General features: G+C 54.2%; 1 protein-coding gene across 5 annotated transcripts in view; it reads left to right on the top strand.

The window, feature by feature from the left end:
* DUSP8 (dual specificity phosphatase 8) overlaps positions 1-16,405 on the top strand; it is a 41,204-nt gene that overhangs the window by 17,736 nt on the left and 7,063 nt on the right. For 3 of the 5 annotated variants that reach the window (XM_057372165.1, XM_057372167.1, XM_057372168.1), the window contains exon 3: positions 2,740-2,878. In XM_057372165.1, coding sequence (XP_057228148.1) covers positions 2,740-2,878 — 139 coding nt within the window. The other 2 variants (XM_057372169.1, XM_057372170.1) reach the window with 2 other exon arrangements.

Below are 16,405 nucleotides of genomic sequence, written 5' to 3' on the forward strand. Positions count from 1 at the left end.
GTTTGGTTGGCCAGGGGGTCCTTGCTCCAGGCTGGTCATACCCCTCCAGCCAAGATTTTGGCAGGGAAGAAGTTTGTTCTTTGGGATTTAACTCTGGGGCACATCCAGCAGCTTTTCAATGGCATGCATGGGTTCACAAGCCCCACTCAACATCTGCTTGGAGCCAGAAGACTTGCTACATCTTGGCCGTGCTGTCCCTTGCTGGCTGGATGTGGGAACCCTGTCTGGAGGGTGATGCCTGGGTTACTTCACAGTCTAGGGGTGACAGCAACCCCTGTGGAAGTGTTATTTCTCAGAAGGATACCKCTGTTGTCAGCTGTGTCCCTGTCCTATGAGTGCACCTGGCAGAAGCAGGAATCTAGTATGGAGCATCCCTTCAGCTTTGCCCTCCTCTTCTGCCCCAGTTAGTTTTTATCCTCTCTGTGGATAAAAGAGAGATGGGGCAAATCAGGAMGGCATGAGATTAAGGAAGACCCATGTACTTGGTTAAACATCTCTGTCTTAATTTCCCTTTGTGGTGAGGAGCCAGGATGCCCRTTCAGGCTCCTTGTGTGCTCCATGAGGGCTCCTCAGGACCATCCTGCAGGTATCCTCACCCCAGTAAGCTGGGTATTTATTTTCTGCAGCCGGGCCATGTGAGGCCAATGCTTGTTTGGCATTTACATTGAGTGAAACCTTATAACTTTAATAAGATATAAACCGTGTCGCACRTCTCTGCCGTCGCTCAGCAACCCTGCAGTAATGGCCCAAACAAAGCCTTCCCATGCAGAGGGAACACTAAATCCTAATGTGGGATAACTCTGCTCASCCAGAGCTGGTATCTCTCCTGCAGCCGCACCATCTTGGACTGTGCATCTGAGATGAGCCCCTGCCCCACCGCAGAGTGCTCCCTGCCTTACCATGCATTTGGAGGAGATGTTTTTGCTGGCATGGGGCTTCAGGCTGAGAACTGGATCTTCGGGATGTCCTAGGGAACCTTGAAGGTCTAGGTGGCTGCTAAGGATTGATAGGTTCCTAGTTCCAAACAGGCTTGTCAGCCACCATGTTTCCCTCCAGCTGTTCTTGGATGACCTCCCACAAAAGTCCTGCTTCATCATTGGCTGAGGAAAAAATGCTGGGGTAGGTCCTCATCTGGCTTATCCCAGGTGGCTTCAGTCAATTTTCAGTGTCTTATTTTAGAATTCCCATGTCCTTTTCTCTTCCCTCTTATCCTGCCCTTTCATCCATCCTGCTGAGCCGTGGGGCCAGTTTTGCCTTCCAGTCCCYGGTGCCAGGCTGGGGACAGGTGAGTCCTTTGAGTTCCGCCTTTGTCGTGCAGAGCTGCGTGTGGTGCCCGGACGGGGATTTCTGTTGGTGCGGGGCTGTCCTTCCACTGCGGCTCAGAGATGTGATGAGCTCAGCTAAATTGCTGCTCCCTGCAGTTTTATTTGGATGGTGCTCACGTTGCTGAGGAGGGAAGCACCTGCAGCAGGGTGCGAAAGCGGCATTGATAGTGACAGCAACCCTAAGCGAATCTGCTCTGGTGGTGAGATAGGGCTTGGCAGTGAGACAGCAAAAGCAGGCGTGTGTCCATGAGTGTCCATGTTCAAGTGGTCACCTAAAGACATTTTGGAGAGGGCTTGGCACAGGGTGGCCAATGGGCAGCTCCAGCACCAGCTGGAGAAGAGAGCGGCTTGCACACATTCCCTCTTCCCTGCTTGCCACTGCCTCCCACTCCTCCCGTGATGGGATGGATGTGCCTTACCCTGCCAGCTGGGAGAGCAGGCACTCTCAAGGCAGGCATGTGCCACACACTCAGCTGTTTAGGTGATGAGCTTAGCTGTGCCTCTGAGAGGATTTTTGTCTTCTTTTATTGCAGAGACCTTCAGGTAGATGTGGGAATGTCTGTCTGTGCTTGAGTGTTCTCATTGCAATTCAGTCGTCACCAGGCATGGGGGGACTCCTCCCTGCAGACATCTGCCTGCCTTGAGTTATCCTACCATCTCAGTTGTCCCAGAGGTCCTGTTGTGGTGGCCAGCAAGGCTGGATGCTGTTTGTGGCATGTAAAATCATGTGAAAGCAGCCCAGGAGCTCCTTTACTCCTCCCCATTTTATCCCTGCAATGTGCAGGCTCCAGCATACATTACAAAAGGAAGAAAGGGCATCACTCTGAACATCCACCAAGCAAAAGAAGAGGTTTTCTCTCTCCTTCAGCTCTTAGRGGTGGTCTGCAGTTTTGGGTTGAGGCACAGTGCCTATAGAGGTGTTACTGTGCTGGGCTTGGTGTCTCTAGGTTGAGCTCTGAAGAGGSCTCAAGGGCTTTGCTGGGAGCACCCCTGCCTACAGAACCACCCCTAAATCCCTGTGGCACCAGACTGGCTCAACAGGAGTATCCAAGGGCAAAAGTTGACTGGGGAGGAGGTGATTTCTGGGATGCAGTTAAGTAACAGCAAGCTGAGGGTGGGCAGTGGGGAGGAGTGACCCTATTTTGGGTATGATGCTTTAAAGCACTCCCAGTTGGTGGGGCTGCTCCAGTGGGCACTTCTACTGACACATTTGCTTGTAGCCATGGAGCAGAGTCTCAGCTTGCTGGGCACTTCACTAAGTGCTCAAAACGAGCTTGTGAAAATTGTGTGGAGCTAGAATTTCCTGCTTGTGTGACCACCAAATTCAGCTTTGCTTCCCATAGTGGTGTAGACAGCAGCATCCCCAGTGCTCAGCCTATTTCTCTGATGCCTGTTTTTTGCCTCTCCCTTGCAGGTGGAGGCAGAGGACCATCAGGACGTGGTGGTCTATGACCAGAGCACGCGGGACGTGACCGGCTTGGCTGCTGACAGCTTCCTCTCCATCCTCCTGGGCAAGCTGGACAGCTGTTTCCACAGTGTCTCCATCCTCACAGGTAGGAGCCCTGGGTTATCTCTTCACCTGAYACTCATGCCCTTGGCCTGGAGTGATGGAGCTGTGGCCATCCATGTGCACGTGCACCCGCTTTTCTGCCACCAGTGGCTGTGGTGGGGGAAGGGAGCTCTGCATGTGGGCTGAGGAGGCTCAGCCCACACTAGAATCACTGGGTCCTCCCCTGCCTTTGTTCTTTGCACTGTCCATCTCCCCACTGCTGCACCCACCAGCCAGGGTGAATGAAAGAGGAGGGTACAAAAAGGTTGTGGTGGCACGGATCCAGCCATCCATAAGCTGCCCTTTGTCCTCCCATCCCTGTGTTGCTTCATCCCTGGTGAATGTGCCAAGGACCAGACCTGGTTCAGGCTCCCTGCTCCCTCTTGCTGCTGTTAAAGGGAGGGCAGGAGAAGAAATCCATGGATGTATTGGAAAGGAGAAGGATGGCAGGGGCAGAGGGTCATCATTGAGTGAGTCAAGGTCTGCTGGAGATGATGCTCTCCAGGCACAAGTGAGCAGGCAGGAGGAGGCATGTGCTGCTGTAATTTACGGCCCTTGGGCCGTGCAAAATGTGARACAGGTGTCTGATGAATGAAAAGCTCCAACCCAGCAGAGAGGAGAAGAGAGAGACAGTGAACTGCCTCAGGGAGAGCTGAAGCTGCCTTTAATTCCCCATCAYTGGGACAGCCCCATCTGCCCTGATGGCTGCCTACCTCTGAGCTTTCTTCCCATGAAGGGTTGGGCAGGCACTGTCCCATGCAGCCCCTCAGCCCCACTGAGCTCAGCCACACTCTTCAACAGTGCCAGAAGCACAGAGATGGGAATCACCTCTGTCCCTCAAGCCTGTCCTCATCCTGTGGCAATTGGATACTGCTTTGGGGTTGAGGCGGAGGGTAATGACCTCTGTGCCCTGGAGCACCACAGGGATAGAGGGAACTGCCATACCCGCAGAGTGACMGACCCTGGGAAGGGCTGATTGTGAGGGGGAAGGTGGCACAAGCAAGTGGCATTCAGGGAGCCCTGCTTGTGCTCGGCAGGGTAAGTGCTGTTRTATTAGAGCAGCTGCATTGTGATGTGAACAGAGCAGAGAAACAGCGGGATTAAACACCCCCAGTTCAAACAACAAAAGCAAGCAGGGACTACATGAAATCACTTTAAAGCTAACTATTGTGGCCTGGGTTGCAGGAGCACTGCAGAGGCCAGTGCTGGAGGATGCCTCCCTGAGCTTGCTGTGTCAGCCCCTGGCCTGCCTCAGTAGCTGTGCCTGCTGTTCTCAGGTCACCATGGCATAAACAAGGGCACAGCTTAGTGCATGGYGCAGGAGAAGGAAAAGGTGGATTCGGTTGCATCTGGGAAGGAACCTGCTTAGTCATGGGGATGGGTGAGGAAACAGCCTTGGCTGTGTGATCCTGCCATCCCCTAACCCATACCACTTTCCCAGGGTTGGGTGAGGAGCAGTGCTGTGTGCTGGCTGCAAACCCCTGCCCCTCTGAGTCCTCCTGGAGCCAGGACAGAGCTGGGTCCTGAGGGGGGACCTGAAAGCCCCAGAGCCTTTTCCTGCCAGATGAGGCAAGTGGACACTTGGGGCAGCTTTGTAGTCCCAGTGTCCCCCAGCTGCATGCAAAGCATTCACCAGCAGCATGCCACCCCCTCAGCCATCAGCACTGCCACCACCAAACCCCCTGCCAGCAAACCTGCTGTCTCCCCCATGGGCACACATTCTCCATCATCAGGGCAGCCATTTCCATCCCCCTGGGCTGCAGGAGCCCAGGGCCCCAAGCAAAAGKGTGGCTGTGCTAGGCACCAAGCAAAGCTCAAACCTCCCGAATTAAAAGCACAGCAGGGGCTTAGCCTGAACGCAGGCCACCAGCAGGTGGAAAAAACTGGAACTGAAATGTAGAACACTGGGTCATGGCAGCGGTGTTTCACATGGAAATCATGACTGGAATGGCTCTGCAGAGTGTCCAAGGGAAGCTGGGCACACTTGCTGACAGGCACAGCTTCCTCCTGCCAGCAGTGAGGGCAGCAGTGGGGTGGTGTAGAGGCAACTCTGGAGTGCTTRGGGGGTCTGGGGCAGAGTGTATGACTGGGCCTGGTTCTGAACCCTTGCCCTTGTGGGGTTTAACCCCTCACTGTGTCACTCTGGGCTCAAGCACCTTGTCCTGCACCAACCCATTTTTGTGTCTCAGAAGAGGTGCTGGGTTCTCCTTGGAGATAGATGCCTTGTTGCCCCGGCRGGTTGGCAAGGGCTGCTGAAATCAGCCTGTCCCTCAATGGATGCCATTACCCCAGGGAGCTCTGTCCTAAGGGTCCCCAGTTCTGTGGGGCAGCCCTACACAGCCCCTCAGCCTCAGCAGATGCTGGGGTCCATGCCTCTGTGTCCCCATATCTCAGTGCAAACACCAGGCTTGGCTGTTCTTGCTCACCTCCAGGCCATCGACCTTCTGACCTTTGCAGCAGCTGATGGAGGCTGATGGGTGAGGGCAGGGGATCTGGGGATGGCAGGACTGGTGCCAGGGACCCCTTACGGGTTAACAGTGCAGAAGCAGCAATTCCAGTGGCTGGCAAGGAAGAATCTGAGTCAATTATTCCCAGTCTTGGAAATCATTGGCTTCTCTTCTTTTTTCTTTTTTTTTTTTTTTTTTTTTTTTTTTAATTGTGTAAGTATAAATAGTGCTGCTTGCTGCCCTCCATCCGTGGGAGCAGAAAGACTGTTGATTTATATGGCTTTCCTGACATCACATGAAGTGGTGGAAAACTGAATGGAGCCAACATTTTTCCTGCATTACGTAATGCCCCCTCCCTCCCAGCCCAGCTCTGCTATTCCTGCAGGAGCCTGACTGTTCTTTAACCTTTGTTTACTTCAGCACAAACCCTTGCTTTTTGCTTTTTTTTTGGCTTTTTTWTTTTAACTTTGCTATGTTTTCCCCCCTTTATTCCCCTTGCAATCAGCCGCTTGGTTTTTATTAACAGGCATTATCTGCTTATGAAGCAGCAGCATCAGTCTGGCTCCACTGCTCCCCGATGGCTCCCATGTGCCAGCTCTGGTATCGGAGCCTGTCCAGAGCTGTGTGTGGTKCTGAGCTGGTGGGTGCTGAGCTTCATCAGCTCCTCTCCCCTGGTCAAGCTGCAGTGGACAGTGTGGAGATTTTCTTTTACTCCTATTCAGTGGCTAAAAGTGACAGCTGAGGGCTTAGGATGCTGGTCCATTTGATGCTCAGTCACCCATCCTGTCCCTGTTTCTGGTCCTTCAGCTGAGTGCTGGGCTTCTCTCTCCCGTGCCTGAAGCTGTGTGCAGCTGGAGATAAATCCAGGATGGCAGTGTGGCCAGCGGTGGTGGCCTCACAGTCTGGGCTGCAGGGCTTGGGACCATCCTTGCACAACATAGGCTCTTTTTGCTGTGGTTCCGTGTGCTGGGACAGCTTTACCGCTGTGATATCATGCTCCGACCTGAAACAGGCCCCTCAATTGCTTTCTGAACTCGAGTCATGAGCTTTTCATCTGGCTCGGGAGCGCATGTGAGATCATCTTCAGCGCCCCCCTCCCCCCGCTTTTGTACCAATTCTTCAAGGAATGTTTAAATTTTCCAGTCCTGTTCTTTCTAAATTTGGAGCGTCTGTTTACTCCCAGGATTCGGAAAGAATGTAACAATATCATCAGCGACAAATCCCTCCCAGCCCTTCACGCGCCATCCTCCTGAGTGAGCAGGCTGGCCATGACCCAGGCCTCTCCAGCCCAGCGGTGCCAYGGCCATCCGGCACCACTGCCGAGAGCTGTCATTGCATGGCTGCAGTGATCTCTAGGGTGCTGAGATCTGGGGGATTTTGGGGAAATCTACCAAAGACAGGTGACTTTGCCGTGGGCAAAATGAGGTAGTGAAAAAGGAAAGGGGATTTCCATTGCAGGAGCTGTCTTGGGCTGCCCAGGCATGAGTGGGTTCAGCACTGAAGCACTGGCTGGAATTATTTTAGACACAAGGACTCAGAGACAGATGATTTTAATAAAAGGAGAAAAAAAAAAAAACCACTTCCTTTTTTTTTCTGTATAGGGATAGTCCTAAAAAGAGGTTAAACATCAGGGCAACTRAATGTGATTTTGCTTATCCTTAGCTGAAAATTCTATAGTGCTTTCTTGTGTCATGTAAGTGAGAAGCCACATGCCAGCCGCACAACTCCCTTGTTGCCTGCTCCTCTTGGAACGTGTTGGGGCTGGGGCTGTTTTGGAGGAGAAGGTGAATGAAAAAAGTCAAGCTAGGCAGGTGCAAAAGCAGTGCACAGGCAGGGCAGAGCAGAGGGAACTTGCCTTGAGTCCAGRTCCCAGAGGCTGGAGACAGTATGTGCATCCTAAAGGCAGGAAAAATACAAATGAATCAGCAATGCTTGTCATGGCATATGCTGAAGATGAAAGCTTAGCATGGTCCAGAACCAGGACTGAGGAGTCTTTACAAACCCAATGTAAGAAAAAAAAAAGAAAAAACTAAAACCTAAGAAAGAAAATACCCCAAATACCCACACTTCGGTTACAGAATCACAGAATATTCTGAGTKGGAAGGGACCTACAAGGATCATCAAGTCCGACTCTTAAGTGAATGATCCATGCAGGGGTCAAAGCCTCAGATTCACATCCWTGGGTGTCATTAGCACCATGCTCCAACCAGGTGAATGAACCTCAGGGTTCATCAGCCACAAGCTGTCTGATGGGAGTGGGGAGGCAGGACCTGACTGTGGCTGATGATTTGATGGTCACGTTCCTCATTACTGCTCTGCACACCATGATGATTTCACTTGTGGAGTTTGGGGTGTGAGCRTGTCTGCTAGGGACATAGCATGTGCAGACATCAGTGTGTCCACTAGCTGGTGGATTTTGTTCCCCGACTCCATCAGAGCCTCAGCTCAATACATGGGCCTGAAGGTGCCCTTGTACATCAAATATTAAGGCTATTTCAGGCACCCTCAGGCTGCAATGTGTAAGAGCACCCGTGGACTTACTTGTATGAACCCATCAGATGTACCTACAAGATTTTCCTTGAAGTCTGATCACTCTGAAGCTCCTGCAAACACCTCTGTCCACCTGTGGCTATGTCCATCCCCTAGCATACTGTGATGAACTAAAAGAAGCAGATGCTTGGCTGGCAGGAGTATGGATGTGAATAAGGAGGGCATGGGAGTGGGATGARACAGGAAGAAGAGCTCCCATAGGACTCTCAATTTCTTGCTTCTCCCAGATTCGGGAGTTTGGAAGCATCAGCTTTGCAAATAATGTGAATGGGGATTCTGGTTGTTCCTCCTCTACCAACTGCCCATGTGAGGGTCAGGAATGGAAGAAGGGTAAGAAGGGCTGTGCAGGGGGTTACATCCACCTTCAAGCCATTGGTGGTGGGGTGCAGGGGGCTTACCTGTGGTGATGTTTTTCTTTTGACTGTCCAGAGGACTGGAGGTAGGGCACTGATACCAGCCTAAAGGGAACAGCATTTTTTAGAAAATCAAATGACAGCACCAAGGTTTGGGATTTTTACCTGGAGGTTTAGGTAACTCTCCCAACCTCCCTCCCTCTCATGCAAAACATCCCTGGAGGAGTTGCATCSTTTCCTACGGCAGAGGCATCTAGGACACTTTAACCAAGGCAGAATTGTAGGTTTTTGCCCTCTAGCCCCTCTTCAGTGGATGCTGGCATCCGACTTCAGACACCCAGCCTGGCGTGTGCCCTAGAGAGTGCTCCCAGTCTCCTAGTCCAAGGCATGGAGGCAGAGTAAGGTGCCCCCTTCTCACCCTGAACCACAACCAGGAGAAGCCTGGTCCCCCGGCGGGACCAGTGACTGCGTCCCTGGGAGGGGTTAAGCCAGGTCATGTATGTGCAGGGCTGATTGTATTCCAGACCTATGTTCTAAACCTCCCTGTTTAGCAACGCTGTCATCAGACAACTTGTTTTCCCGATTCTATAATTACCYGGAGGAGCTTCCCCTCCCCCTCCAGCCATGTTTTTAACCATTGGACCCAGAAATGGCAAGCAAAAGGGTCAAAGGCAGAGTGGGACAGAGGAGAAGGGGCTTAGGGAAGAGCAGCCCTCTGGCTGCTGTAACTTAGAAAACTGCTGTGCMATTTCATTTCTCATTTCGGGAAGGTCTGTGGGAGGAAGGCAGCTTCCCCAGTAAGAGATCCTGATGGGCAGGAGCCACTGCCCAGTTACAGTTTCCTTCCTTTTGAGAAATCTGCCTCCCCTCATCCTCCTCCCCCCTTTTCCTGGGCCTGCACTGCATGCTTGCAAAAGGTCGTCACTGGCAATTATTACCAGGTTCCAGTGCTGGGTGGAGAGAGGAACCAGCTGGGCGGCCCTGCCCAGCTGGGCTTGTGCCAGGCTATAGGTACTGCCCTGACAGGGTATGTAGGTGCTGTATGGGGACTCATCCTGCTCCCTGTCCTTGCAGGAGGATTACATGARTCTCTCCAACCCATTGCAGCAGATGTTTTTTCCAGAGAGTGCTGTGGCAAGGAGAGCAAAGTGAGGCTGACAAGGCTGGGCATCTCTCCCTGGGTGATGCACCTCTGCTGGATAGGGGCTTGGAGACAGGGTGGGTGACAGCCTGGCCTGGAGGAGTGCCTGGGAAAAAGGGCCAAGGGGCAGAAGCTGATATGTGGGATGTATTTCTGCACTATGGATGTTGCCTTTTATCTCTCTGCTTGCCAGYTGCCCCCTGCCCCCGGTGCCAAGCCCTATACTGGTCCTGGAAAAAGGGTGAAGCAAATGGGGAGAGAGAAGAGGATGCTCCCTGGGGAATGGTGGCTGCAGGTGGCATCTCCTGGGGCTGGACTTCACACTGGTGGAGGAAGGGGGTTCTTGGCTATCTGTGCTTGCTTATCTTTTGCTTGAGGATCAGAGGGGTGTGGGACACTGGTAATCCTTCTGCATTGAGGTCTACTTGGTGGTGTCATGCCCAGCTTCCCACCTGGGGCTCCCAGTAGCCTTGAACTGAAAACTCAGTCCAGACACATCCTGGAGTACCCTGACATTACCAAAATAATTTGTGCTTAGGGCTCTTGGAAGCCTGAGGGAGATAGACAGCCAGAGGGCAGTGAGGAAAGGCAAATACATGATTTTGCATCTCTGGGTCAGGGGCAGGTTGAGTATTGCATCCCCTAATTCACCACATGTTTTCTACAGCACCCCCCTTGGCCACTRCCCCCACATGACCTAGTGACCCCCAGTAGAGTCCCTAGGTCTAACCCAGTAGGCTCCCAACCACAGCCACTGGGTCACAACTGAMTCCCCCACCAGCATGGATAGAGCACTGCTGGTACAGTGGTGGTGGCACATGGAGGTATCTCTGTCCCTGGGAGTTGTTGGCACTGGCCACCAGCATCATGTGCCCTCCCTTGTAGTGACAGTGGTGGCAAATGTGGTGGACCACAGATCCCCCTGGGGACCTGCTATGGTAGTCACTTCCCAAGCATAGCTTATGGGGGGAAGGCTGCTTTTTTCTCTTCCAGCCTAGTTGGAGCAAGCTTTGAATTTTTTCCAACCTCTGACCCACATCTGATAATAATCAAACCATATTTGTTACAACAACAAGGCTCGTTAGGAGGCTGGCTCCGCTCGGGGTGGGGGGGAGGAGACAGCACTTAGTTAATGCCAATGACCTCATCTCATGTGATGTCATTCAAAGGAAAAACACTGAAGTCACTCACATATGGCTCAGCCTGGGGTTTTTCAGCCCATAAAGCTTCAGATTTTCAAAGGCACAATACATGCCCCCCCCTTCTCTCCCCCGCTTACTATAATCCTGAATGATTTTTTCTCGAGGCCTGGGCTCAGACCAATAAACTCGTAAGGAGCTGTGTGGAGATGTATTAAAGAGTCCTGCGGGTGGGAAGCGGGGGACAAGTAATTTTCTCCCCCAGAACAAATGTAAAGAAGAAATCACGTGACTCCCCACCTGCTCCAGAAGCCACTAGAGATAGATAGACCCCCAGTGAGATTAGGAAAGCCCATTCCTATATGTCCCCTCTTGCTGGAGTTTTGCACGTGAGAAGGCTTTGGCAGAGGGTACAACTCYTCCAGACCCTGGTCCTGCCCTGCTGGAACCAGTCAGATAACATTTGACATGGCCACGCAGAGGTGAGAGCAGCCCAGTGCCAGCCCCTTTTCCTGCCAGCTGTTAGGACCCATTCACCTCCAGCTGTTTAGGACCACTCCAGGATGAGCATCTTCCTGGGTGATGCTCTCAGTGGAAACATTAAGGGATAAGATGAGCTGGTCATTAGGAACCTGCTGTCTTGTCCCCAGTTCTGCCCTGCAGCAGAGTACCCTAGAGAAGTTATTTAATCTTCCCTCTTGGGAAACTGAGATCATGGCATTGCCGTTCTTGGTGCTGGGGTTCAGAATTAAACATCGCCCAGGGGATGCACGTTGGTCCTGCCAGAAGCAGCTGTGGGGAGGGGGCACAGCCATAGGACGCCCTCACCGGACGAGAAGCAGCAGGGAGCCGGGATGGAGGGTGGTGTTGCATCCCCCCTTCGTCGTGGGGGTTTGATCACACACCGCCCTGGCAGATGCTAAAATGAGGTGTGGGCATGAGCTTCCTCCCACCACGTTCCCATCCCCATATTAACCGCTCGGGGCCAAAGCCGGCGTGGTGCACCGATCCATCTCCCGCCGCGGCCGCCCGCTGCGGGGGGCTTTGGGCAGGCGAGAAAATCGCGGTTGCGCCTTTAAGCAGGGAGCGAAGCATATGTCAGCCCGGCGTTGTGCTGCGTGTCTGTGTGCTGAGTAAGGAATGCGGCCGCATGCCTGACCCGTTAGCTATGAGCGCGGTACGGGCGCGCAGCGAGCGCGGCGGCGGATGGGGCGGCTGCTCCCGGGCTGAGCTCACTCGGGCTGGAGCGGGCGGCGAAGAGGGGGCGGCCGGGGAAAGGGGGCTGCGCCGAGCCCCCCTACCCCGCTCGGCTTTTTTTTAATGCTTTTTATTTTTTCAGCCTGAAGGCTGGAGCCGGGTGGAGGCTGGCGTTGCTCTGCCGCAGGGGCGCTTTTTTGTTTTTTTTAGTATTTTGTTTGCCCGCCAGCTGTTGTTTGGCGACGGTGAGAGCTGCCCCCGCGAGCCTCAGCCCAGCTGCCTGGATGCCCGTGGATGTAATGATTGTTCCCTCCGAGGACCAGTTCTGGACAGACATGCGCGAGGGGCAGATGAAGCTGAAAATAAGGGTGCGGAGGATGAAGGAGAGCAGGGACAAGAGAGGTTTGTCAGCCGGCCCGGCGCCTTTCCTTCCGATGGGGACGGAGCGGGAAGAGGGGGCTGCGCCGCCGGAGCCCTGCTTTGCCCGGGGGCCGGAGATCGCCTTTGCCGAGTGGCCGGCGGGGAGCGGAGCGCGGTGCTGCTAATACAAAGAGCGCAGGCAGCTGGCGAGTGGGGAGATGGAAGCGAGCGGGGAGCGTGCGGAGGGGAGCGGAGCGGRGCGATGGCCGGTCCCCAGCCAGGGGAGATGTGCGCAGCGCTGGCGGAGGCGGCCGGGCTGGGACAGGAGCTGCGGAGAGGGCAGCTCGTTCAGGCAGGTGAGCGATTGCCTGCAGCGGGCAAAGGCATCTGCAGTGGCCCCAGCGCTAGGCAGCCTTCCCACCCCGTGCGGGGTAAGGTGAGACTGCCTGGCAGCGTGGACCGCTCCGGGCTCCCCTGAAGCCTTTGCCGTCCAGGCAAGCTTGGCGAGGACGCGGAGCGGAGGAGAGAAGGCGGAGAGCTGTGGGAGCCGGGGCAGGATCTGCCGGCAGCATCTCTGCGACCTCGGGCGCCAGGTTGCGGGGACGGAGGGGCACCGGGCAGAGGAGAGTGCGCGGGGCAAGGACGGCGAGGACGGCGGGGAGAACAAGAAACCATCGGCTCAGAGCGCTGCGCTGCTGCTGCCCGCACCCGGGCAGCTGCCCACGGAGCCATTTCGCTTCACCACCGCTGCCCTGCCTGCCCATTTTGGGTGGTTTCTTTCAGAAAGGGCTTTTGCAGTCTTTCCACCCCCCAGTGTCAGGGCGAAGGGCACGCAGAAGAAGGGGAAATTAACTGGAGCAGTTTAAAAATATGCCGAGCCTGGGATGACCTAGATTACCGAAGGGTTGAATCAAGCAACTTCCCCTCCATCACCACTTAAAATGGGAGGCTGCTAAAAGTGCTTGACAGGTTTTTGTGGTATGAAGCACATAACCCAGTGATGGTGTCATTAGTAATAAGTCACTCCTGGAAATGACACATTTTCCTTTACTTAGAACGAGTAAGGCTGGTCCAAAGCAGGCACAGTCACCAGAGGAAAATCAAGCCCAACGGCTCAAGGAGTGTGTCCATGGCTGTGTGTGGGCGGAGGGCTTCCTTTCTGCTGCTTTTCTTTTTTTTAGGGATGTTTTCTATTTGTGTAGGAGAATGGGAGCGGGGTCTGGGACCAGTCTGCAAGGTATGGGGGGCTGGCACAGGTTGGGAGGCAGCAGATGGACAGAGGCTGTTCGGGGTGACGGTTGGGGAAACAGGGAATGCAYATGAATCCATAATAGGGCTGATTCRTCGGCTCTCTCATCCCCACTGCCTGGGGAAAAATAAGCCGAGCCAGCAGTGGGGTGATGAAATTTTCTGCCAGATGAGGGGATGGTGAAACCTGGACAGGGGAGTGGGAGAATGGAAAAAGAGACTGGTTGAAAACTGGACATCTTTCTCCAATGCACTGAGTTGGGGGTGGGGGGGATGTAAAGGAACATCAGCCAAGAGGGGATAAGCTGTGAAGCACCGGGATTTCACCAGTCTTGTGGGAAGGATGCACAGGCAAATGGGCTGTGTCCACATCAGGCATTGCTGAGAGGGATGGGCAAAATCAAAGGAGGCTACAGTGCCTGGGGAAACAGTGAGGATGGAGGCAGGGAAAAAATTCAGACACGTCCCTGCAGCGGGAAGTGCTGACAAAGCCYCGGAGCTCCCTGGAGCACAGTGAGTAAGGGTGGCAGTAAGCAGTGTTTCATCACGCCGCCCGGCTTAGCTGCCGGCACCAACAGGCTCCCACCCAGCGTGAGAGCCAGGGAGATGGTGTTTTACAGAGGGATTTTCCCAGCGGCTTTGGGGGTTGATGTGCATCTTGCCAAGCCCCTCCATTTTCTGTCCTTCAACCCGCCACAGAGATGCTTGGCCAAGCACTCAGGCTCATTGGCACCAGCATGATCCAGGTGAGGGCTGGGATTTTGCGGGTCCCCCCAGCTGTTATCATCTCCTGCTGTACGTCAGTTCAGCGAGGTGCTTTTACACTTGGGGATGATGTGTCAGAGTGCTGGGAGCAGCCTGTCCCCAAGGGGCTGCGCTGATGAAGAGGGGTATCCAGGCACCATCCTGGCCACCAAGACAACACAGCAGTGGGAGAGCCATGCAGAGCCATGCCGGCGTGGCSGCTGCTCCAGCAGCAAGCCGAGGCGCGTGCTCGCTTGCATGCCCCGCTGCTCCTTGCCACGTGCCGCCCTGGCAGCAGCTCCCAGCCACCGCAGGCATTTTAATGAGAGCTGGGCAGAGCCCGGCCTCTCTCAGCCCCCTCAGCTGCCAGGAGCTTTAGCAGGACAGAGGGTCTCCAGCATGAGCACAGGCGCAAAACCCATTGGTGGGGCTGCGGGCTGCCGCAAAACCCCCRGCAGCTGCAAAGGGAACCGGCCTCTGAACAGCTCTGGCTGCTGCTCTCTGACTCTCATTATTGCAGCGATGAGGGTGGGCTGTAAAACACTTCTTTAATACCCCTGTAGGTCTCCTTACAGCTTCCGGTGTGAGCGCTGGGGGTAAGGAGAGGGGTGTGGCAGCTGCTGGCCCAGGGAGGATTTCCAGCTCTGGATGCGCCTGTTCCCCTCCTCCTTGCTGCCACAAGCTGATGACACAGCAGAGTGACATGTCACCTCTTCCCTATTTCTTGGTGGGGACCTTTGAGCCTGTGATGCACAGGGGAAGCTGCTGAACAGGACACACTGTTTAGTGTGTCCCTGGGGGAATTTTGACAAGACTCATGGGGCTGAGGGTGCTCAAGAGGCATGTGGCTCTCTTGAAGAGCAGTTTTGAGGTGAGGCACATGCCCTGGACAGCCTTTCACAGCTTCTTGCGGTCAGTGGGGCAGAGCATGAAGGCCAGAGCTGTTGGGTTGTTTCAGAAGAGTGTGAAGGAAGTGGTGAGTCCATGGGGCTGGAGGTGAATGGGCAGAGTGCTGCCATCAGAGCAAGGTGTGAGCAGATTTTCAAAGCCTCATCTCCACCTTACCCCTCCAGCCTAGAAAGATGGCCTCAGCGCAGGGAGGGACACAGGGAATGGCAGGAAGCTGGGACACTGGGATATTCATGCTTCATGTGTCCCACACCTTCCTTTTATCCTCAGCAGTGTCTCCGTTAACGTGTCATGCAGCTTAATGGATTGTAAATCCCTAAAGCTGGGGCTTACCACCAGAAGGAAAATAATGCCACACTACATCCCTGTCCATAGCCAGGACTTTGTCACCTTCTATGTCACCTTCTCTGCACTGCTGCTGTTGCCCAGCCTTGACAGAGAAGGGCACAGTCCAGCTTGCAGGTTTTGTCTRAGATATTGTCAGTGACCCGGCTATGACTAGGATGTCCTCAGAGACCACCTGAAGGTGACAGCCAAGGCAGTGGAGRGTCCCCAGGTGTGTCAGGGTCCCAGCTCAGCAGTCCAACATCTCTGTCCATGCACCTAGTCATGTCCTTCCGTGCCTGTGTTTTTGTTGATGCTGGTGCCAGCCGTCTCAGGGCCATACGCAGACACTGGTGCAGGCACTGGCAAAGGGCCTCCTCGCTGTGCAGTTTGCTGCTCGAGGGGAGGAGTCACACAGCTCCCAGCAGCTGCGGCAGTGTGGGTACCACAGGAGCTATTCAAAGATGCTGCTGGCGTCTTCCCCCTGGCCTGATGGACAGGCTCGGGGAGGATTCCCAGGCTGTTTGCCTGCCCTCTGCAGCATCTGTTCTCACAATAAATCCAGTTTCTCTGGGAGGTTATCATAGATGTTCAGCTGGAAAATGTGCAGAGGGGAGGGCCTGGCAAAGATGGGGGTAGGGGAGAAGTTGTGTGATTTTCCCCTCTCCTGTTTGACAGAAGAGCAGTGCTGGGGCTGACCCAGAGGGATCTCTACAGAGCACAGCAAGCGGTGGAAGGGTAGTCAGCACCGTGTTAGTGAAACCTGGGATGGGGGAGATACAAGGTCCCTGTTGTTGCACTCTTCTAGCACTAAGTTGCTGCAACACCCTGTGCCTCAGTTTCCCTCTTTTCTCTGGCGTGTGCTAGCACTTCCCTCCCCTCTGAAAGCTGCATTTTTCTAAAGCTGCATTYTTCACAAGCTTGACATCACACAGGGTTTTTATATCTCTGGGGGCATTGCTGAATGAAACTCCCAAAATCAGGAAGGTGATTTTTACTTCCTAGCCTTCCCAGAACCTGCCTCATGCTGGTTCTTGGCTCCTCTTTCCTCCATTTTCAGATGGAGCAGTGAAAGCATTCCCACTTTTGTTCTGGTTCCCTTCCCTTCTGGTTCCCACT

The sequence above is a fragment of the Malurus melanocephalus genome, unplaced genomic scaffold (genome assembly GCF_030028575.1).
Source record: "Malurus melanocephalus ecotype Western Australia unplaced genomic scaffold, MMel_1.1 scaffold_165, whole genome shotgun sequence".
In the NCBI taxonomy this organism is placed as follows: domain Eukaryota; kingdom Metazoa; phylum Chordata; class Aves; order Passeriformes; family Maluridae; genus Malurus; species Malurus melanocephalus.